We start from the raw sequence: 24,147 nt of genomic DNA, 5'->3' as shown, positions 1-24,147 counted from the left end.
ATATGACGAAAGATTGGAATCTACTGAGGAAATGGTGAGGATACTTGGTGGTACTTCTAAGAAAACCTCCATAAACACAATCAAATTCAGTCCAGAGATGAGAACCCTTGGTCATGTGATGATCAACAACTTGTACCCAGTCACCAACTTGACAACACTGTCCAAGCCAAGGACCATTTTTTTGTTCGATCTCTTCACCCACAAAGAGATTGATATTTGTGGTCACATCCTCCATCTTTTGAAGAAGAGCATTAAAAAGCAAAACTCTAGAACAGTTTTGCCATTCCCCTCAATCATAATGGGCCTAATTGCAAAGACAAGGCTCAAACTTCCTAGTGGTCTAACTGTGGTTTAGAGGGACTACCCTATTGGTGGACACACAGTGACTCGAAGCACAGTTCACATCAAAGGATCAAAGACTGGCACTTCTCAAATTCCAAGGGCTGCTATTCAAGATGAAGGTGGAGACATAGAGGATGAGATTGATCGCTTCACTTCTGCCCCAGAGACTTCAACACAGCCATCCTCTTCAACACCAACACGAGGATCCGATCATCTTGATCACCTTCTTGCCACGATTGATTAGATATATGGCATGCTTAAGTCTCATGTGCATCATACTGCAGAGCAATTTACTTACATCCAAGGTCAAATCACTGCCTTATCATCACAGATCGAGGATATGTCAATGGCTCATGGACCCAACTCCTAATCCAATTAGTTCTAGCTTCTTTGGCCATTTCGGTCAAAAAGGGGGAGAAACTTTTGAGGGGAAGTAGCACATTTTGAGGGGGAGATAGAGCATAGTGGAGCATAGTGGAGCACATGCACTTCATAGACTTAGACCTTTTGGTTAACTTTTTGTGGTTTAGTAGTTTACTTGCTTATGCCATAGTCTAGAACTCTTTCATTTACACTGCTTTTCTTTTAAAGTTTTAAGTACTTTGATTTAAATTCAGTTTAATATTCAGTACTTTGTGTTTACATCATTGCTTTGTAGCATTTTTTTTGTACTTATAGTTTGTCTTGAGTACTACACTCTTGTACCCTTGTTGGATCGTGTATCATTAATGCAAATACTTGAATATTTTGCATCGGTTGAGTGTTTTGGACATGCAATTGATTCTTGCTTTGCACTTAATTGCATTGTGTGTCCGGATGATCATTTATTAGTTAAATGATCATTGTAGTCATTCCATAATGACTGTTCTTGTATGATCAAGTTATGATTCATTACTTATATCTTGTTGTTCATCTTGATCGCATTATACTTGCTCATATACGTACCTTGTATTCAACTTGTCATAAGATTAATGAAAGTTTTGTTTGTGTGCGAGTGTTTCAGGATATAGGTGTATTCGTGCAAGTGCTTCACAGCTTCTAGATTAGGTGTGACTGAGTTTTGCCACTATTCCCAAACTCATGTTAAGTCTAGAGTCTGTTATAGGGTGTTTTGTCACGGAATAGCCAAAGTGGGAGATTGTAAAGTTGTGATTTACAACTATTTTGTGTTGGCTTTAATTCCGTGCCAAATTTTATTGTAATTTTGTTCAATCTTTTATACCTTGTACTTTATGTGATATTTTATTGTAAGGGTTGTGTGTAGAGAGAGAGAGTGTGTGAAGACTCAAGCATGTAAAGACAGAAGATTTCTCGCAGGTATCTCACGACTAAGCATCTTGTGAAGTGATGTGTGTGCCTTGCACATGACTGGAATGTGAAGAGTCATGACAGATGGTGACAGCTGGTTTTCGCGAGTGTCTCGTGGGTAAGGCCTTCCCACGAGATACCCGCGAAACAGTCTGTTTTGCTATTTTGTCCTATCTGCTCCACTACATCCTTATACACACTATGTATACCATCATTACTCACATATTTAGTAGAGAGCTTTTTAGAAGAGAAAACCCTAGCCTTAACCCTTGAGAGTGTGAAATTGTCATACCCACAATTCTCTACACCATCCATTGTGGTTTTCCTCTACTCCTACCTCTCAATTTCTAAATCCTTGAGAGGTTGATAGCCCAAACACTTACCACACCCATACTAAGTGTCCAGTGGGTTTTTGGTGCTATTAGAAAGCATTGGAAGAAGCCAAGCTTCGGCGGATGCAATCGGGCGCATTGCGGGATCCGGAAATTTAGACAAAACACGGTTCCGAGAAGCCTTGTTGGAGTAGGAGTTTGGAGGGCTTAGGTGCATTGGGTAGACTAGGCTTGAAGGGTCTTTTGCTATTCATGTATCCCAACTTATTGTCTAGTGGATCTATTTACCGCTTGGAGGGCGGTGGAGAGGTTTTTCGCCGAGTTCTTCGGTTTCCTCTTTGATAACACATCGGCGTGTTATCTTGTGTTTGCATCTCTCTTCCCTACTCTTTTAGCTTTCATTTTACTGCTGTGATTTGTTGAATACGGCTTAGAGTAGTTCTTTAGTTTGTTTGCTCGCATTTACTCTTGTTTCCGTGCACTTAGATAAGTTAGAGTAAAATCAGCCGAGCCGTAATTTTTAATTTGGGGTCTAAAAGGATTAGTCACAATTGAGACTCCTTATAGTTGTTAATAAAGCCTAGATCTACCTAGTAAATACCCGACGTGGGACTCATCATACACCCACCACATCACAGAATCAATCAAATTGGGGCATCACAATCTCCCCCCACTTAAATCCCTAATGCCTCATTGGGGCCCACTTTGTGGGGTAATGTCTCTGAGCCCACACGGGTTATGAGGCTGGCTCTGATACCATATGTAACGACCCAAGGAAAAGCGCTAGTCACATCTGCGCTATACCTCAAAAGGACTAGTCACAATTAAGACTTCTTGTAGTTGTTAATAAAGCCTAAATTTACCCAGCAAATACCCGATATGGTACTCATCACACACCCACACACATCACACAATCAATCAAATTGGGGTATCATAATCTCCCGCGCTTAAATCTCTAATGTCCTCATTAGGGCCCATTCTGTGGAGTAGTGTCTCTAAGCCTACACAGGGTTATCGAGCCGGCTCTGATACCATATGTAACGACCCAAGGAAAAGCGCTAGTCACATCTGCGCTATACCTCAAAAGGACTAGTTACAATTAAGGTTCCTTGCAGTTGTTAATAAAGCCTAGATCTACCTAGTAAATACCCGATGTGGGACTCATCACACACCACACACATCACACAATCAATCAAATTGGGGCATCACAATCTCCCTCGCTTAAATCTCTAACGTCCTAGTTAAGGCCCACTTTTTGGGGTAGTGTCTCTAAGCCCACATGGGGTTACCGGGCCAGTTGTGATACCATATGTAACGACCTAAGGAAAAGCGCTAGCCACATCTGCGCTATACCTCAAAAGGACTAGTCACAATTGAGACTCCCTGTAGTTATTAATAAAGCCCAGATCTACCCAGTAAATACCCAATGTGAGACTCATAACACACCTATACACATCACACAATCAATCAAATTGGGGCATCACAAGTTATATATATATATATATATATATATATATATATATATATATATATATATATATATATATATAATAGACGAAGCTGAGAGAAAGTTGGTTCCTACATTTAAGGACGTGTTGACAAATAGGATAACTGCCTATCTAAAATTCAGACACGTATACGGTTTAATTTAAAAAAAAACGTACGGTGCATCGCTTGGAGGGCATCCTATCACAGTGTTAAAACAGGCTGATGTCTCTCAGTATAAATACAACACTAATTGCTTAAATGCCGAAATTGCTTGCCCGTATACGGAGAGAGAGAGAACAGAGTTGTTCGTTGGACCCAAGAGAAAGAGAGAAATATCCAAGGCTGGCGATTGTTCGTTCCCTGGCCAGACTTAGACCATCGGAACACCAAGAACAGAGAGAAACCGTTAGGCCATATATCAACCACCCAAATCGTTGGCACCCGGTAAATGGTTTTTCCATTTTTTAGATTTGGGTATGAAATTTTACTTTTAATTGAGTTTTTTGTTGGATAGGTTTAGATTTGATTCATTTTTGTTTTGGGTTTTAGGGTTTTCTATCAAAATGTTTGTAGATATTTGCTTTTGTTTTGAGAAAAAAGAGAATCGTTTCAGTATTTTTAAAATTTTAACTTTTACTGCTTCAAACGTTCTTTTAAATCCCATAGAAATCCTCTCACAAATCCTTCCTCTGCATCTTCAACGTCCCAAAACTACCATCTCTTATCCATTCACAAACTCTAAAAAAAAAATAGAGATTCGTTTGGTCCAATATTGAGCGATCCGTTTCGGTACTTAAATCGTTTGGTTTGGTGGAATTACTAAACCTTTACAATGTTAAAAATGGCCCACCAGCCCTAATCAGTTTTCACTATAGTTGGGAGCGAATGGCTATAAGGGGCAAAGTCACAAAGATCCAGAGAGAGTCAGAGAGAGAGATAGGGAAATCTGAGGGACTTTATCAGACCGGTCTCCCTCCAAATTCCGCCTTCAAGACACCGTTATACCTCCTAAAACATTGCCTGTAAAGTTTTCAGTTATGATTTTAAAAATTGCTGACAAAATATGTTTTTGGCTTTGGTATTTCAATTGAATTGCTTTTGATTTAGGCTTAATTTTGGGTATGTAACTATTTAGGATGATTACCAGATAATAATTATTAATTATATAGTTAAGGTTTCAATATGTTTTATTTGTTTGTCTTCACAACGTTGTTGGGTTAATCATTTAATAATTTTTATGTTGTCCCTAAATCTGCTATATTGGTTATTGCTTATTTTAATACGTTATGCATAGACTTGGATGATGGATGAATTAGAAATTGAATTCATGGATTGATGGGGTTGTAGACGTAGTGGGTGTTGACAAGTCCAACCATTTATTCACTTCTGTTGATAGTGTTTTTGTTGCTTTGAAAGACTAAAAACTATCAAGATTTATATCATAAACTCCCTTTTGCAACCCAGGTAAGTTAATGCATATAATTTGGTCTAATGTTTGTGCTACCTTCAATCTTCTGCAACTTAATTGGTGGGTCTCAAACATTATCCTATATTCTATATCTGTTTTTGGGATTGTGCTTTAGTAAAATTTGGGAACATTAAGAAGCATGTGACTTTTATTACTTTAAAGCATATGTATTTAATTACAAAATGATATGGGTATTTTTTTTTCGTTGATGAGATTTATTTGAATTTTAGTGTTGTACCCTTTTGAGCACCACTGCTCTTTTAAAAAAAAAAAAAAATTTATCAGTGTCTTTTTTTGCATATATGGCAGTGTGAGAATGATTTTGTAATAAGTGCCAACATCCCAAAGGTTTTGAGATACGGAGATAGAGATCGACGCTATTCCTTTGAAAGGTACACATCAATTCTTTGTGTTCATTCTTTTCCTTTTGGTGCTTTGTTGTGAAAATTGATTCTTACGGCATGGACAAGAATGCAGAACCCTAGAATATTGATTCTTCAAATTTTTGCAGTAATTTTCTGCATAATTTTGTTTTAGAACAGTTGTTCGATAAATCTGTGTGCTGTGATTGATTATAATTTGTCTTTTAAAATTCCAATTTTTTTTTTTTTTTTTGTCCTTGAAAGTTTGCAATCAGTGTCAGTGTATAAAATGAACAGGTAAAAGGAGAAAATTTAAAATATATATATCTATATATATATATATGTAATATATAAAGAAAAAAGGAAATGACATCCACTTAGCACAACCACTATTTGTAGGAAACAATTATATTATATGGTACTCTATTTTAGATATATGTGCTTTTGTTTTATTAACAGTTCCAACTTAGTAGATCTAATTCAGAGGTTGATTCAATTGGTGAAAGTAATCTCTAGACTCTATTATTGCATTCTCTTCAACTTTTATGATTGTGAAAAAAATGGATAGGACAGAAATTGGACAAGCATTATGAATTGCAAAAATGAAGATACTCAGCTTAAGATGTCATGAAGTTTGCTTATATTTTACCTATCAGTAGATGTTTTCTCCTCTTTAATCAATGATAATAGCTTAGCAAAGTGCCTACTCTAATTTTTGTTCTTCACAAGATTAATTTTCCTTTTCCATCTTTCACTATGTTTTTTTAAAAAAAAAAATTTATTCTTGGATAGTTCATTTTGTTAAGGCACTATAAATTAGGATACAGCATGGTTGATTATAAAATATATTGTTTATAATAAATTTGAACTCTTTTCGTAAGAGAAAGAGAATCAGTCATTATTAGTCAATAAATTGAAAAATAAATAGTCAAATGAATATATATATATATATATATATATATATATATATATATATATATATATATATATATATATAGTGTTTATTGAGAGTATTGTCAAAGAACAATTTGGAATCCATTGGATGATGCTAAAAAAGGTGATCACTGTGTTATCTGGATGGAAGAGTTTCTTTGGAAAGTACAGGAGTTTTACTCAAAATGTTGGTCCCTCTATGCTTAATGTGGGCAATTTGTTGGGAAAGAAGTAATTGTCCATTTAATGGTTTGGAGCTATAAAGCTGAAATCAATGTTTTTGAGGTCATTCTGGAGTGGTTTGATGATCTTGGCCTTATTCGTTATACCTTTTTTTTCCTGTAGATTTTATGATCCTTTTCCATCATTTACATTAGCCTTCCACTTCATTTTAATAGAATTTTTATTATTTATCCAAGAAAGAAAAGGTGGGGAGGGGAGGAGGAGGAGCTTTACCTATTTTGTTAAATAGTTGAGATGATGATAATCTAAGATGAATTAGATGTATAAATAGTTTGTACTACTTAGTTGTATATTTATTATCATCATTAACTTATCTTAAATCACTTCTCTTGCACCTAGAACATAGAAGAGTGTGGATATATTGCTTCGTGACAAAAACCCACAAGTTGAGGTAATGCTCAAAGAAATATGCATAAATCTGTATTGAGTCATTTTGGTGAATAAGTACAGCATTGGTGAAATTGAATGTTACAATTCATATATTTTTTTTCCTTTGATTTGGTTATGAACTAAGGAATATGATTTAGTTTTTAGTGTTTTGGTTGGGTTGGTTTTGATTTAAGTTTTTTAGTTGAGTTAGTTGTACAGTGAAAAAGCATGTCTGTTTATTTCAATGTAATTTGTCAGGATCCTTCGTAAATACCATCAAAGTTTGGGTTGTGATGACTAAGATTCTTTAGAATGTATAGTAATAATAATTTCTTGGTAAATGGAATTAAGGAATTTTTTGAGAGCAGATTTGTAGAAAGCAAGTAAACTTGACGTTGAGCAGCTCAAATGGCATCTCCATGCCTTCAAGAAATTGGGTGAAGGGTGATATGTAGACATGGGAAAGAACGATTCAACATAAAGTAGAGAGAAAACCTCATCTTATATGTGAAGGAAAATAATCAAGAGTCTCTAATAAGTATATATAGGATGATTAGGATCTTGACCAGGATAACCGACATTGAGAAATGAAAGCACTTCCCACAATTTTTTAATAGGTCAAACTACATTTGCAATACTCTAACTTAGAGGTTGGTTTATGAGCTCTAGCAATGTCAAAGGCTCGAATTTTCTTAACTTGGAACTTCAAAAACCAAATATTAGCAACCACAATAATGGAGGTTTAAGAAAGTAGTTCAATTGTAGTTCTGGTACAATTGTTTACACATTTTGGAGGTAAGTCAATACCTGTAATTGCTTAGGCCAGATTAAATGTCTGTAAAAATTTCTTAAATTTGATTGTAAAAGGGGAGAGTTTTTGTTTTGTTTATAATATGATTTGTAGTGTAGTTTTTTGGCTTACTAAAATCTGAAAGTTGCTGACTACTTAAAATGAGGGGTTCATTTTTGTAGTCAAATGATTATTACACTTCTTCTTTTTTTTCTTTTGCATCCTATTGATCTTATTCTGAACTAAATATTTTAGGATGTGTATGGTTGTGGTGCAATAGATATTCTTTGCTGAGAGATTCCCAGTACAACAAAGGACTTACCAATGCATTGGTCATTCAGTTGATTCCTAGCTGCCAGTCTGTAGTTGCTGTCATGTTAGCAAAAAAAGGGGTTTCAGTCGGTTTTTCCTATTATTGGATTTGGACAAATAACTTACTGCTTACTATTCAAAAGGGGGTGGAGCGCTAAGAAAGAGAAAGTGTTATCACTATTCGAAGTGATGCAGCAACTAGCACGCTAAGATCTAAAGGGAAAATATCAACTACAAAATTCAATTTAGTTTTCAGTTTCTGTTTTCTATCCTACCTAATTTGTTGTTTTTGAAGAGTGATTGAAATTGTAGAACTTTGAAATCTAAAAGTGTAATGTTTTTCTTATACAATATTGATAATCCCTTAGATTTTAGTTAATATTCCACTCTATCTACATAATTATTAGTGTCAGCTAATTATGGTTAAAGAACATTTTTAAAAACTGTCATTGATCATATGCAATTTTCAACTTATTGCTATTTTCACCACGTTTTTAACATGTGAAAGCAATCAGCTGCATTAATGTTCAAAAGATTAAAATAATAGTGTGTTGAATGGATGGTCCAAATTGATAACTAATGTATCTTACACACTTTGCAACAAATTTTTTCTTTAAAAAATTATTTCATTAGCCAAATTTCTCTTCTACTTATGAGATTTCAAATGATCCCGCGCATTGCGCGGGTTAAACGCTGGTATATATAAAAGCAGAGACTTCATGCGGAAGTGCATGAGGTTCTGCCATGTGGTGCTTTGTATGAGTACTTTTTCCTTTAGCCTTTCACCTCTCATCTTTTTATTAATGATTAGTTAAACCATAAATGTAGAAAATTAAAAGATTTGGTTCTACTCCCTTTCCTAACTTCTTGAACCCTTCCACTTTTAATTTCATTAATTGAAAAAGTGTAAGGTTTTCTCCATTCAATGTTAGTTTTCATGTTCTTTTATATATTCCAGTTTCACAAAATATGAAAGGGCCAAAAGAAAAATAGGACTGGAGAGATAGAGAGACAAAGAGTGAGAAATTAGTGTCAAAAAGAGTATGAAACTGGCTTTGGTTTCAGGTTCATACGATATAACTTCTTAACAACACTATCAAAGCTTGATACAATCCTTTAACAACGTATGGGGTTTCTAAAAGATATGTGTTTTTTGTTTTTATTTATATTTTTGGAAAGTGTTTAATCTTTGTAAGTGATTAAGGTAGTCAGATGTAAGTAAAATTAAACGTAAGATATCAAGTATAAGTTTATATTTCCCTGTTCAATTATTATTTTATTTTTAATCTCTTGGCATGTATATTTAGTTTTGTGGATTAGAAATTATAAATCTTAAATCTTAGATGTTTAGCCTTCAAAAGTTCACATGTTTTCTTTATAAAAAATACTTCTAAAAAAAAAGAAAAGAAAATAATAAAAAGTTTTATATTGGAAACGGTCAAATGTAAGAACTAAATATACATGTATACTTGATCAAACAAAAAGGGCATATAGTGGCATTTTTGGAGTCTAATTAATTATGGTTGCTCATGGGTATATTGTGTTACAATTTTTTTGTTCATTATTTTAGTGACGTATAATACATAACCAAAATTAATTTTCCAAACATTATAACACATATGAGTATTATAAAATAACTAACAATGAACATGCGCATCACGCGGCGCATCACGCGGCACATCCACTAGTTTATTATAATTTCTTAACCAACCATTTATGATATATCTTGCGCATACAAGTATTCAACCCAAACCAAAATTTAATAATTTTCTATATATATATATATATATCGCATAAAATACACAACCAAAATATGTTTCTCCATTTATGGCTAAATCTAAGGTAAAGAGCCAAAAAAAAAGTATTGTGTTTAATGATATTATTGGATTATCTTTAAGAGGATTAAAAATTAAAAGTATGTGTGTGTATATATATATATAAAGAGGTTGAATCTTCCTCCTTCATTTTGTAATGAAAAAAAAAAGGGAGAAAAGTAAAGAGAGCGCATCCTCTGCATCAAAAGCCATTTTCATGGAAAAAAATAAAAATAAAATAAATGAACTGAACCCTATAAAAGAAAACACAAAATAAGAAAAGGTAAATTTGGTTAGGTTAATTCACAAATTTTCAATTGTTAATCTATTTTCGTCTAAAGTATGAAACTTTGGGTTAAAATGAAATTATTAAGCGTTTGGTCCAAATTAATAGATATCACAGTTTTTAGACAAAAAAAATTATCCATCGTGGTTTGATCAAATCAATAATTAGTCCCACAAACTATAAGGTGTTACATTTTGTCTCCCTAAAATTTGGATAAATACTTCATTAAAAAATGTTTGAATTAAAATGATAAATGATAAAGAAGTTTGAATAGAATTATAACAATTTCATTTTAATCTAAACTTTAAAGATAAAATATAGTAACTTAAAGTTTATGAATTGAATTACAATAGTACTGAATCATAAGAAGGTGAAATGTAATTTCCTAAAAAAGAAAAACCTTGAGTTAAGAAAGTATATTCTAAACTTTATAGGGTAAAATGTAGTAACATACAAATTACTCCTTATAATTTGACCCAGTTACAGTTTAATCCCACAAATTATCAATTACTAGCTATTACATTTTGACTCCTTAAATTTGATTTAAAATGAAATTGTTATGAATTTTTGGGACGAAATCCTAAGAATTTTATTGGCGGAAATATCATTTTGAAGATTATTGATTTACTCCTTATATTTAGTAGTTGTTGTAAATTTAATTTCTGTTATATTTAATTTGTAGTTAATTTGATCTTTGGAGTCAACTCATTAATAAAAATTGTCTATAAGTTCAAAATAACATAAACAAATTGATTGCTACCAAAATAGTATTTTTGGTTATTTCATTTTAGTCCAAATGATAGGAGTCAAATTAAACAAAATTTATAAACTAAATTATGGTAATCAAATCATAATCAGGTAAAATGTAATTTTCAAAAAAAAAAAAAAATTGAGTCATCTTAAGCAAAGGCCTCCGACAGAGCGCACTGGCAGTCTGGCACAAGACAGCTACATCAAACACTGGACGGTCTTTTAGGTTTTTTTTTTTTTTGAGAAACGACAGTCTTTTAGTAGTACCCATACATATAATGTTTTGGTTCCCAATGTCCAAAACACAAACGCTACTTTTATTTTTTTGCTTTACTTTTTTGATATTTTGCCGCCTCCGCCATTAAAATGCTTTTATACTTTATACTCAGCTAACTTAAAACTACTCTCTCAGCTTCTTACTACTGCACCAGGCCACCAACCACACTTAAAAGTTTCAAATTTGCTTTACCAAAAAACCAACCCTTTAAGCACAAACCAAGCCAAAGACAATTACAGGATGTCCAAGTATGAAGAAAGCGCCAAACCTTCAGAGCCTTTCCTTCTCTCTATTCTTCACCAATTACAAGACCTAAGGAGATCCATCCTAGCTTTTCTCCTCTCCTTGCCCACCTCTCTTTTTGCTCTCTTTCTTCTTCTTCTTCTCTTGGCCTATAACGGCTTCTCTGTTTTCTACATTCACCTCCCTTTTCCGGCCAAGCCCCCTCCTGTACCCGCCAATTTCTCGCCGGAAAATACCGCCGGAGAATCAATGAAAAATGGGTTTTCTTCTTCCTCAAAGGTTACTTCTTTAGTGATGTATGCAATGAAAGAAGAAGACCCACCTGTGATTTTGAAGACCCATTTGCCTCTTTTGCGCAAAACACACCCTTCAATCACACCCATTACTGAATCTTCAGTTTCAAAGCAGAGAGGGGTCCGGAAGTACAAGCGCAAGCTCAAGAGTGTGCCTTCCAAAGCTCGGTCAACTTCTTTTCCAGCAATGATTGCTGAATTCTTTGCTGGAAATTCTACTATTTCTTGTAAGTTTCGGTTCTTTATGACTTGGATCTCGTCAAAGTCTTTTGGTGATAGAGAATTGTTAGCTATGGAGAGCTTGTTTAAGTCTCACCCAAATGCTTGTTTGGTGATAGTCTCAAGTTCAATGAATTCAAAAACAGGAAGTCAATTTTTAAAACCTCTTTTAGATAAGGGGTTCCGTGTAATAGCTATTGATCCTGATTTTGATTATGTATTCAAGAATACTTACGCGGAGGCTTGGTTTGATAGGTTAAGCAAAGGGAATGTGAATCCTGGGGTGGTTTCTTTGGGTCAAAACCTCTCTAATTTGCTTAGGCTTAGTTTGTTGTATAAATTTGGGGGTATTTATGTGGACACGGACGTTATAGTGTTAAAGAGTTTCTCAAAGTTGAGAAATGTGATTGGTGCACAGACTATTAATCTTGACACTGGGAATTGGAGTCGATTGAACAATGCTGTGTTGATTTTTGACAAGAATCATCCTCTACTCTACAAGTTTATTCAAGAATTTGCGCTAACATTTGATGGGAACAAGTGGGGACACAATGGCCCTTACTTAGTCTCAAGGGTTGTGTCCAGGTTGAGTGGAAGGCCTGGATTTAATTTCACTGTATTGCCACCGTCGGCATTTTATCCAGTTGATTGGAGTAGGATTCGAAGTCTCTTTCGGGGGCCTAGAGACAGGCTCCATTCAAAATGGTTGCTTAAAAAGCTAAGGCATATTCAGTCTCAAAGTTTTGCAGTGCACTTGTGGAATAGGCAGAGTAAAATGCTAAAGGTTGAAAAGGGAAGCATCATCAATCAGATAATGTTGGATTGTTGTATCTTCTGCAATGCTTCAATATCAAGGGTGTAATTATTGAATAAGTTCGACAGTTGCGAAGTGCTATGCATTATGCAATGGTTCGATGTTGTTGTATGTGGTAATGGACCAACTCAGTTCATTCCACAATCGATCATAGTCCTGATAGAAAGAATGTTAGGAAATCATTACCTTTTCCTGTTCTGAAATCATCCCTTAATCATAGTTGACAACTTTTTAGGTTTTGCCCTTTAATTTACTGTACTTGTAAGTTGTATCTTGTAAACAAGGTCTGAAGAACAAAAATAAGGTCTAAACATGCAAAGGAATATAATTTTTACATTCCATTTGTTTGAAATTCATTTATTTTGCTAAAACTGAAAACTTTTTATTATAATTGCTGTAGATAAAGGTAAAAGTTAATTAAAATAATATTGTAGACTTATAAATAATACCAAAAAGTATAGTGAGGCTCATGAATAGTAGCAAAAATAAACTGAATAGTAATATAAGCTAGGTTTTTAATTTAGAGCCAAAGGCACGCTCCATATTTATATTATTCTTGAGGATGACATATTGCAATGCTATTTTACCAATTACATAGCAATGTCTATTAAGACTCATATATATATATATATATATATATATATATAGGGACTAAAAGGACCTAAGTCGGCCCATGAGTCGAGAGTCCGAGGATTCGTCTGAGGACGAATCTCTCCTCGGACAGACCCGCGATGACCTTAGGACTCGCCAAAAAGATCAAGGCAGTGTTCTGGACGAACTGTTGGTTAAAAGGGGGATCTAAATACCCTTTAGACACCATGGGGTGAAAGAAATATTTTAGAAAAAAGCTACTACTTCCACATTAAAGATCCTGCACTTACCTCCCTGGCCGCATTAATTGGGAAATGACCCCTGAATAGTAGAAGTCAGCCTTCTTGCTGTCGTTTGAAGACTTTTAGAGGGTGGTGGATGGGACAGATGTCTAATAGGGTGATTTACGTTACATGTGGATAAAGATGGAAGAAGAATAAGTATTTAAGAAGGGAAGAGAGTAAAGAAAAAGGGGGTGGCTAGACAAATGTTAAGAACGGTAACCATTGAATGAAAAAAGGGAAATAATATATAAATTGTCCTCGACTTACGTCCGAGGAGGTTCATTTTGTCCTATTTGTCTATTGTTTGTAAATACTGTAACATTCTAACCTGTTCATCAAGCTTCGAACATCACTAAACTAGATTGTGAACTCATACTCTACAAATTTAATTGTTTAAGGTTCATTGGGCTTAAGCCCACGTGTGTTTTTGGGTCCAGGTGCAATTGTGCACTTACAATTGGCGCCGTCTATGGGGATCTAGTGTTAAAGGAACTGGAACACCATGGCAGGCTTAGGCTCACACCGTGCGGAATCTCAGGGATCACAACCTGAGGATCTTTTCAAGCGTCTTGAGTGCCGGAGGGATCGAGAGGGCAGCGTTCACACCAAGTATCCTAGAGCGAGTCATACTCACGGTGGAAGAGACAGTACCACCCATGAAGATGGTGCCCAAGCCATGCAAAAGGAGATTAATCATCTTAAGAGAAAGCTACGTCGCGTCAAACGGAGGCATTCGCCATCCTCATCTAGTCCTTCTTCAGGGAGATCTCGGGGAAGTAGTTATAGTTCAAGGTCATGGTCGCCCCCCAGCAAAACATCCTCTTGTGAGGAGGATGGTCCACCAGGTCATAGGCACAGGAAGCTCCCCTGCAGGGGCTTGGGGAACGATGCTATGAGCCGGGCGTTGCACCAACTCTCCAAATCACCATTCTCACGTAGGATTGAGAATGGAAGACTCCCTAGAAGGTTCACCCAGCCCATCTTCACTATCTATAACGGCTGGACTGATCCGGTGGAACATGTGAGCCACTTTAACCAGAGAATGGCAGTGCATTCTCACAATGAGACCTTGATGTGCAAAGTCTTCCCTTCTAGCTTGGGACCTGTTGCTATGAGGTGGTTCAACGGTCTTAAATCTAGGTCTGTAGGTTCATTCGGGGAACTGACTAGAGCATTCGCGTCACGGTTTGTTACATGCAGCAGAGTTCCTCGACTGTTAGACTTGCTGTTGTCTATGGCTATGAAGAAGGGCGAGACGTTGAAAGCATACTCCGACAGGTACTGGGAGATATTTAACGAGATAGATGGTGATTTTGACGAGGTGGCAATCAATACTTTTAAAGTAGGTCTTCCAACCGATCATGACTTGAGGAAGTCCTTGACTAAGAAACTCGTACGGAGTATATGTCGCCTCATGGACCGTATTGACGAATACAAAAGGGTCAAGGAAGGCCAACAGCAGGGGAAGGGTAAGGCGAAGGTTATCCCGCAGGAGAGAAGGGATTTCAGGTCGGACAGATATCACAACAACAAGCCGAGGAGAGATTACTCTGTGCAGTCGGGCTCGACAGCACCTCAGACAGTTAATATTGTATTTCGAGAGCCGGTGCACCAGTTACTGGAGAAGGTCCATAAGGAACCCTACTTCAGATGGCCTAGTAAGATGGCGGGGGATCCTGCCAAGAGGAATCAAAATCTCTTTTGTCAGTACCATCAAGACGTGGGTCATACTACCGAGAACTGTCGGACCCTCTGAAACCACTTGGAGCAACTTGTCAGCGAAGGAAAATTAAAGCAGCACCTGTACCAACCTAGCGGACAGGGCAGTCAGTCTGGCTCGAATAGTTAGAGGAATAATTCATCTTGGCCTCCTTTGGGAAAGATCAATGTTATCTTCGCTGCGCTTGGCAGGACGGGCTCATATCCCACCAGGGTGATGGCGGTTTCGCACTCCCAAGCCGAGGAGGGGGGCTCTAGGCCGAAGAGATTGAAGTTGAATGTGCCCGTCTTGGGATTTTCAGAGGAAGATAAGGCTAGGACCATCCAACCCCCATGACGACACCCTAGTGGTCACTCTGAGAATAGGGAATTATGATGTAAGAATGGTGATGATTGATCAAGGCAACGGCACGGATATCATGTATCCTGACTTGTTTAAGGGGCTGAAGTTGAAATTGGAGGACCTCACCCCTTACGACTCACCGTTAATAAGTTTTGAAGGGAAGGCCGTTATACCAAAGGGACAGATTCGGTGGCCGTGCAATCTGGCTCGGAGACGGTTGAGGTGGATTTTATTGTGGTTGATGCATATTCCCCATACACAACCATCCTTGCTCGGCCCTAGCTACACGATCTGGGGGCTGTTTCCTCCACCTTGCATGTTAAGGTTAAGTTCCCTTCGGGGGAGTGCATTGAAGAGATTCTCGGTAGCCAATTGGTGGCCAGGCAATGCATATCGACCGCAGTGCTGCATCAGACCGAAGCGCAGTCCTTGACCTCGGCTGCGAAAGACTTATAGCAATTAACGACTCTGGATGCGCCCGACGTGGTGACAGTAGAGGAGGCCATATGCGAAGACTTAGAGAAGTTTCTGATATCGGATGATCCCGAAAGGTTCTTCCAGGTTGGGGTATATTTACCACACCAAGAGAAGATGGAATTGGTGGAGTTTCTAAAGAACAACATCGATGTTTTTGCTTGGGACCCCTACGAGGCTCCGAGTGTTGACCCAAGCTTCATTTGTCATCATTTGAAGGTCAATCCCGCTATTCCTCCTAGAAGGCAGCCCCCTCGGCGTTCCTCCAAGGAGCATTCCGAAGCCATTAAGGAGGAAGTGCTCAAGCTCAAGAAGGCTGGGGCTATTAAGGAAGTTTTTTATCTGGAGTGGTTGGCGCATACGGTTGTGGTCAAAAAGAAGAATGGAAAATGGTAATTATGTGTAGACTTTACAGATTTAAACAAAGCCTGCCCAAAGGACTCATTCCCGATGCCACGCATTGACCAGCTAGTAGATGCCATGGTCGGACATCCTCAGATGAGTTTTTTGGATGCCCTCTAGGGTTATCACCAAATTCCACTGGCGGCAGAGGATCAGGAGAAAATTGCCTTTGTTACTCCAACAGGGAATTATCACTATAAAGTAATGTCATTCGGATTGAAGAATGCTGGGACTACTTACCAAAGGATGATGACCAGAATGTTTGAATCGCAGCTTGGAAAGACCATTGAGATATACGTGGATGACATGGTAGTGAAGAGTAAAACAATATCTGCGCACGTGAAAGATTTGGACGACACTTTTCAGGTACTTAGAAAGTACAGGTTGCGTCTTAACGCCTCGAAGTATTCTTTTGGTATGAGTTCTGGGAAGTTCTTGGGTTATATGGTTACTCATAGAGGGATAGAGGTGAATCTGGCACAGGTCAAAGCCATTCAAACCTTACAGCCACCTCGGAATCCAAAGGAAGTTCAGAAATTAATCAGAATGATCGCTACTTTCAGCAGGTTCATCTCGCGGTCAGCTGATCAATGCAAGCCTTTCTTCCAACTGTTGAATAAGTGGAGGGGGTTCCAATGGTCCGAGGAGTGCGTTGTAGCCTTCCAACAACTTATGGAATATCTTTCTCGGCCACCCATTATGTCTCAGCCTGAAGTAGACGAGGTCCTATTTGCGTATCTGGCAGTGGCCGTCCATGCGGTCAGCCTGGTCCTCATAAAGGACGACAGTGGGGTGCAAAGACCGGTCTACTACGTCAGCAAAACTTTGAATGACGCCGAGGTGCGTTACCTACTTTTGGAGAAAACACTTTTAGCCGTAGTTCATGCTACACGGAGGCTCTCTCACTATTTTCAGTCCCGCATCGTTGTAGTTTTCACCCAACTGTCTCTCAAGTCAGTTTTGCGTAGTGCCGACTATTCTGGAAGAGTGGCTAAATGGGGGACTATTATGGGAGCCTTTGATATCAAGTACATGCCATGTACCTCGGTGAAGGGCCAGGTTCTTGCAGATTTGATGGCAGAGTTTGCTGAACCTTTATTGGAAGAAACTTTAAAGGAATCACACATAGGTGAAAAATTAGTTGGCATAATTACGAACGAAAGACCTTTGACTTGGAACGTATCCGTAGATGGGGCAGCTAACCAGAGAGGGTTTGACATCGGACTCGTCCTAGTATCCCCCGAGGGAATTGTCTTTGAAAAATCCCTAAGGTTGGTGTTCTCGGCTACTAATAATGAGGCTGAGTACGAGGCAGTCTTGGTCGGCATGAACATGGTACATAAGATGGGCGGAAAGGAAGTTCACATGCTCTCGGATTCTCAGTTGGTGGTTGGCCAAGTGACGGGGACCATAGACGCTAGGGACCCAAGAATGCAAGAATATTTGACCCAAGTCAAACATTTACAATCTAGTTTCGATTCCTTTATCCTATCTCACGTTTCTACAAGTGGAAATACACATGCAGACTCCCTGGCTACCTTAGCGACATCCTCGGCTCAGAGTCTACCTAGGATTATCCGTGTCGAAGATTTGCTAAAGCCAGCTTTTACCATTGTTCGTGCAGTCTGCATCCACTTAATAAGGCCTGAACCTAGTTGGATCGACCTTGTGATATCTTTTCTGAAAAATGACATTCTCCTAGAGGACAAGTCTGAAACTGACAAGATCCGTCGAAAGGCACTGCGTTTCTGGTTGTCTGAGGATCATAAATTGTACAAACGATCCTTCTCTGGACCATATCTGTTATGAATGCACCTTGAATCAATGAAAACGCTTTTAGAAGAACTGCATGAGAGAATTTGTGGGAGCCATACTGGGGGAAGGTCCCTAGCTCATAGGGCACTGACTTAAGGATATTGGTGGCCGAATATGCAAACGGAAGCTTAGGGCTATGCAAGAAAGTGTGACCAATACCAGAGGTTCGCTTCTAACATCCATTAGCCTGAAGCAGTCCTTAACCCTCTCTCCAGTCCTTGGCCTTTCGTTCAATGGGGATTGGACATAATAGGACCATTTCCGAGGGCTGTAGGAAACAAAAGGTGGCTGCTTGTGGGGACCGACTACTTCACCAAATGGGTAGAGGCTGAGCGCTTAGCAAATATTAGGGACGTCAATTCCAAGAAGTTCATCTGGAAAAACATCATCACTAGATTTGGAGTACCACATACACTCATTTCAGACAATGGCGTTCAATTTGATAGTAGAGCTTTTAGGAAATATTATGGTGATATGGGCAACATAAACAGATACTCCACTCCAGCTTATTCTCAGGGAAACGGGCAAGCCGAGGCCGTTAACAAGGTTATAGTTAGTGGACTCAAGAAAAGGTTGGACGATACGAAGGGCAGATGGGTAGAAGAACTACCACACATTCTATGGACGTATCGAACTACGCTGCGCAGATCCCTAGGAGAAACGCCATTCTCTATAACTTATGGGGCTGAGGCAGTGATACCTTTAGAGTCTAGTCTTCCCACATTGAGGACGAGTACTTTTAGCCCAAAAAATAACAACAGCCTCTTAGAGAAGAGCCTAGATTTAGTTGAGGAACGGCGAGAGACAGCTATGGTCCAAATGACTTTTTATCAGCAGAGGCTTAAACGAGAGTATGATGCCCGTGTAAAGCTTAGGCCATTCGCGCCTAGGGATCTGGTTCTGAGAAAAGTTGTAGGTACTGCTAGAAACCCAGCTTGGGGTAAATTAGGACCGAACTGGGAAGGACCATATCGGATTATTTCTGTAGCAAGCATAGGTTCATATCGACTAGCTGATCTAGATGAAAAAGTTGTACAATGCCCGTGGAATGTAAACAACCTTCGAAGGTATTATTATTAATAAAAGGCACTTTTGTCGTTTATGGTTTAAATTATAAACGTATATGGGCTTATCAATTACAATTCTCAAAATATCAAACAGAAACTTGGTAATGCATGACCCTCGGACCACATACCTTGTGGAAATTGATATATTCTAAAATATCAAACAGAAACTTGGTAATGCATGGTCCTCGAACCACATACCTTGTGGAAATTGATAAGTTCTAAAATATCAAACAGAAACTTGGTAATGCATGGCCCTCGGACCACATACCTTGTGGAAATTGATATGTTCTAAAATATCAAACAGAAACTTGGTAATGCATGGTCCTCGGATCACATACCTTGTGGAAATTGATATAATCTCAAAATATCAAATAGAAACTTGGTAATGCATGGCCCTCGGACCACATACCTTGTGGAAATTGATATGTTCTAAAATATCAAACAGAAACTTGGTAATGCATGGCCCTCGGACCACATACCTTGTGGAAATTGATATGTTCTAAAATATCAAACAGAAACTTGGTAATGCATGGCCCTCGGACCACATACCTTGTGGAAATTGATATGTTCTAAAATATCAAACAGAAACTTGGTAATGCATGGTCCTCGGACCACATACCTTGTGGAAATCGATATATTCTCAAAATATCAAACAGAAACTTGGTAATGCATGGCCCTCGGACCACATACCTTGTGGAAATTGATATGTTCTAAAATATCAAACAGAAACTTGGTAATGCATGGCCCTCGGACCACATACCTTGTTGAAATTGATATATTTGGTAATGCATGGCCCTCGGACCACATACCTTTGACTTTTTCTTATTCTTGCTTTATCTATAGCCTCAGGTGAAGCCTAACTTGTTTCATCCCACTCTCTTTACAAATATCTATTGATTTTAGGCCTAGTCAAGTAACACTAATTTCACTATTCTAAGTGGGCTTGGGTTGCCAGATTTTGTGCTCTTACAATTGGCGCCGTCTGTGGGAAACAAGGTCTAGTTTTGGGGTTATTCTAATTAGCCATGGCCAACCTAGAACAAAATATGGAAGAATCTGTTGGTTCTCAAAGGGAAAATCAGTTTGTTAACCTAGAGCGAAGGAGGGATAGACATCATACACCAAGTGTTATGGCAGAGTCATATCATATGAAGCGTACTGAAAGGAGCCACTCAAGGATGGGGAGCCATGTTTTGCATGAAAAGGAAATGCGAAAAATGAAACTTGAGATAGATCACTTGCACAAGAAACTATTGCGAAGGGAGCATAATAAAGGAAATTCATCACCCTCATCAAGTGATGGATCAAAGAAGAGTAAGGATTATTCATATCGCCATAGGTCAAGAACCCTACCTAGTGAATCCTACTCAACGTCTTCTCACTTGGATAAACTGGAGAAAGGCAAGTCTAAGCATGGGCAGGGGTCATCTTATCATGGCATGGGGAATGATGCAATAAGTAAGGCACTTCGTCAAATTTCGAAGTCACCTTTCGTCAGGGGGATTAATAAGGCTAGGCTTCCCCACCGTTTCCACAACCAACATTCACAGTCTACAATGGAAGGTCTGATTCTGTAGAGCACGTGAGTCATTTCAATCAAAAGATGGTAGTTCATACTAGTAAGGAGGTTCTCATGTGCAAGGTATTCCCCTCTAGCCTTGGGCCTGTGGCCATGCATTGGTTTGATACTTTAAAGGAAGGTTCAATAAGATCCTTTGAAGAGTTGACAAGGGCGTTTGGTGCTAGATTTGTGACATGCAGTAGGATTCCCAAACCTTGTTGTCTATGGCTATGAGGGAAGGTGAGACTCTTAAGACCTATTCGGACAGATATTGGGAAACATTCAACGAGATAGATGGGGATTTTAAAGATGTGGCAGTAAGAACTTTTAAAGTAGGGCTTCCAACGGAGCATGAGTTGAGGAAGCCATTAACAATGAAGTCTGCCCGTAGTATGCGCCATCTTATGGATCGCATTAATAAGTACAAACGAGTAAAGGAGGATTAGACTCAAGGAAAGGGCAAGGCAAAAGTTTTTCCTAAGAGGAGGAATCCTTGGGGAGGAGGATATCATAATAACCATACAAGGAGAGATTTCCCCAACCAAACACCCCCAATGAGTGCTCAACTAGTTAGTTCTTTGTTCAAGGTGCCAATTTATCAAATATTGGAAAAGATAAAAAATGAACCATACTTCAAATGGCCCAATAAAATGGGTGGGGACCCGTCCAAGAAACCAGAGCCTTTACTGCTAGTATCATCAAGTAAAAAGGCACACAATAGAAGATTGCAAGACTTTGCGTGATCATCTTGGTCAACTGGTGAGAGTAGGAAAGTTAAGGCATTTCTTGCAGTAGCCTACGGGTCAATTCAGGCAACCCGAAACTGGGTATCAAAGGGATGAGGCTCCTCGGCCAGCCTTGGGCACCATTATGTCAATTTTGCTAAGCCTAGAGGTGATGCTGGGACATACTCAGGGGTCATGTCTGTGGTTTTGGGTCTTGACCTAGGAGATAGGAGTCATACTCTCTAAAAGGCCAAGGTGGCGACTATGCCCATCTAAAGTTTCTTAGAAGAAGATAAGGAAGGAACACTTCAGCCCCACGATGATGCCTTGATGGTAACCATCAGGATTGGTGGGTATGACATAAAGAGGGTCCTAGTAGACCAAAGGAGTGGAGCAGAGATTATGTACCTGAATTTGTTTAAAGGGTTAAATCTCAAACCCGAGGACTTGGAGAGGTAAGATTCACCACTGGTGGGCTTTGATGGGAGACTAGTTGTTCCTCGCGGGATGATAAGGTTACCTATGCAAGCAGGAAACGAAAAGGTGCAAGTTAATTTCATAGTGGTTGAAGCCTATTCCCTGTACACAGCTATCCTGGCCAGACGGTGGCTTCACACTACAGGGGCGGTATCATCAACTTTGCATATGAAGGTTAAGTATCCCACTTAGGAAAGAGTAGGAGAATTAGTGGGAAGTCAGGCCATGGCCCAACAATGTCTAGTGGCGGCCATCACCCGGCCTCCTAGGGATCAAGTTGCGGTGAAAGAGGAAGGAATCCCATAGCAATTAAAGGGTCATAAAGTTTTACTGGAGACCAAGTCGTAGGAAATATTTTCCGAAGAGTTGGAAAGGATTTTGATTAGTTAGGATGAGAAGAAATATTTTCAAGTGGGGTCACAGTTGCCGCCCTTGGAGAAAGTAGAGTTGGTGAAGTTTTTGGAAGATAATATTAACGTTTTTGCTTGGAGTACTTATGACGTTCTCAGGATTGATCCCAAGTTTATTTATCACCAGTTGAATGTAAGTTCAAGTGCGGTACCACGGAAACAACACCCGGCGTTCGTCTAAAGAGGATGTAGAGGCAGTAAGGGTGGAGGTAAACAAACTCAACCAAGCTGGAGTAATTAAGGACATCTTCTATCCCAAGTGGCTGGCCAATACTGTGGTAGTAAAGAAGAAGAACGAAAAATGGCGAGTGTGTGTCGACTTCACAGATCTGAATAAAGTTTGTCCAAAGGATCCTTTCCCTATTCCTAGGATTGATTAGTTGGTGGATGCAACAGTTGGACATTCTTGGATGAGCTTCTTGGATGCTTTCTAGGGGTACCATCAGATCCCCTTAGCATTACCCAACCAAGAAAAGACCTCTTTCCGAACTCCCACTTGCAATTATCATTACCGGGTGATGTCTTTTGGCCTTAAGAATGCAGGATCCACATATCAAAGACTAGTGACACACATGTTTGAGTCACAGATTGGGAGAAATGTAGAGGCATATATAGATGACATGGTGGTGAAAAGCAAGTAGGTTGAGGAACACTTGGCGGACCAATGAGAGGTGTTTTCAGTGCTACGAGAACATAGATTGCGCTTAAATGCATTTAAGTTTTCTTTCGGGGTTGGCTCGAGAAAGTTCCTACGCTATATGATCACGCACCGAGGAATTGAAGTCAATCCCGATCAGATTAAGTCCATTAGTAATTTTCACCCTCCTCAAAGTCCTAAGGAGGTACAGAAGTTGATAGGAATGGCAGTAGCCTTGAATAGGTTTATCTCTCGATCAGCAAACAAGTGTCGTCCATTTTTCCAGCTTCTTCATAAGTGGAAGGACTTTCAATGGATTGAGGAGTATCTGTTGGCCTTTGAGGAGCTTAAACAGTATTTGTCACACCCCCTATCCTCTCTAGGCTTGAGAAGGAAGAGGTATTATATGCATACCTAGCAGTCACGAATTATGCAGTTAGTCTAGTTCTAGTTAGGAATGGGAACGCAGTACAAAGGCCCGTCTACTATGTTAGTAAATCTCTACAAGAAGCTGAAACACGCTATCTACCCTTGGAAAAGACGGTGTTGGCCATTGTACATGCCACGAGGAAGCTCCCACACTATTTTCAAGCACCTACTGCGATGGTACTCACCTGGCTCCACTTGCAAGCACTCTTACGAAAATCAGATTACACGGGCAAGATAGCTAAATAAGGAACCATGCTTGGAGCCTATGACATTAGGTATATGCCTCGTACTGCCATAAAAGGACAAGTCTTGGCAAATTTTGTGGCAGAATTTACAAAGAATATGGCTGAGGATGGGAATGGGAAAGTAGACCTCTGGTGTTGCCACTTGGAAGGTGTACACCGATGGAACAGCTAACAGAAAAGGATTAGAAGTAGGAATTGTGCTGATAAGGCCCAAGAAGCTAGTGATAGAGAAGCCACTATGTTTGGGTTTTCTAGCTACGAATAATGAAGATGAGCATGAAGCTCTGCTGATTGGAATGGCAATGGTTAACAAGTTGGGGGAGAA

The 24,147-nt window shown here is 38.8% G+C and overlaps 1 protein-coding gene and 1 long non-coding RNA gene across 2 annotated transcripts; both read left to right on the top strand.

Moving 5' to 3' along the window:
- The first annotated feature begins 6,815 nt into the window (after positions 1-6,815).
- LOC142633320 (uncharacterized) lies at positions 6,816-8,296 on the top strand. Its single transcript, XR_012843874.1, has 2 exons — positions 6,816-6,867; positions 7,916-8,296. It is a non-coding gene; the product is annotated as an uncharacterized LOC142633320 (long non-coding RNA).
- Positions 8,297-11,136: 2,840 nt separating this feature from the next.
- Positions 11,137-12,823, top strand: LOC142637005 (uncharacterized protein At4g19900). The gene has a single exon (XM_075811297.1). It carries the CDS (start codon positions 11,315-11,317, stop codon positions 12,689-12,691), a length of 1,377 nt encoding a protein of 458 aa, XP_075667412.1. The 5' UTR covers positions 11,137-11,314; the 3' UTR covers positions 12,692-12,823.
- The last annotated feature ends 11,324 nt before the right edge of the window (positions 12,824-24,147 follow it).

Source organism: Castanea sativa, chromosome 5 (genome assembly GCF_040712315.1).
Source record: "Castanea sativa cultivar Marrone di Chiusa Pesio chromosome 5, ASM4071231v1".
NCBI lineage: Eukaryota > Viridiplantae > Streptophyta > Magnoliopsida > Fagales > Fagaceae > Castanea > Castanea sativa.
Note: the sequence above shows the minus strand (reverse complement) of the source record. Positions and strands in the feature narration are given on the sequence as shown.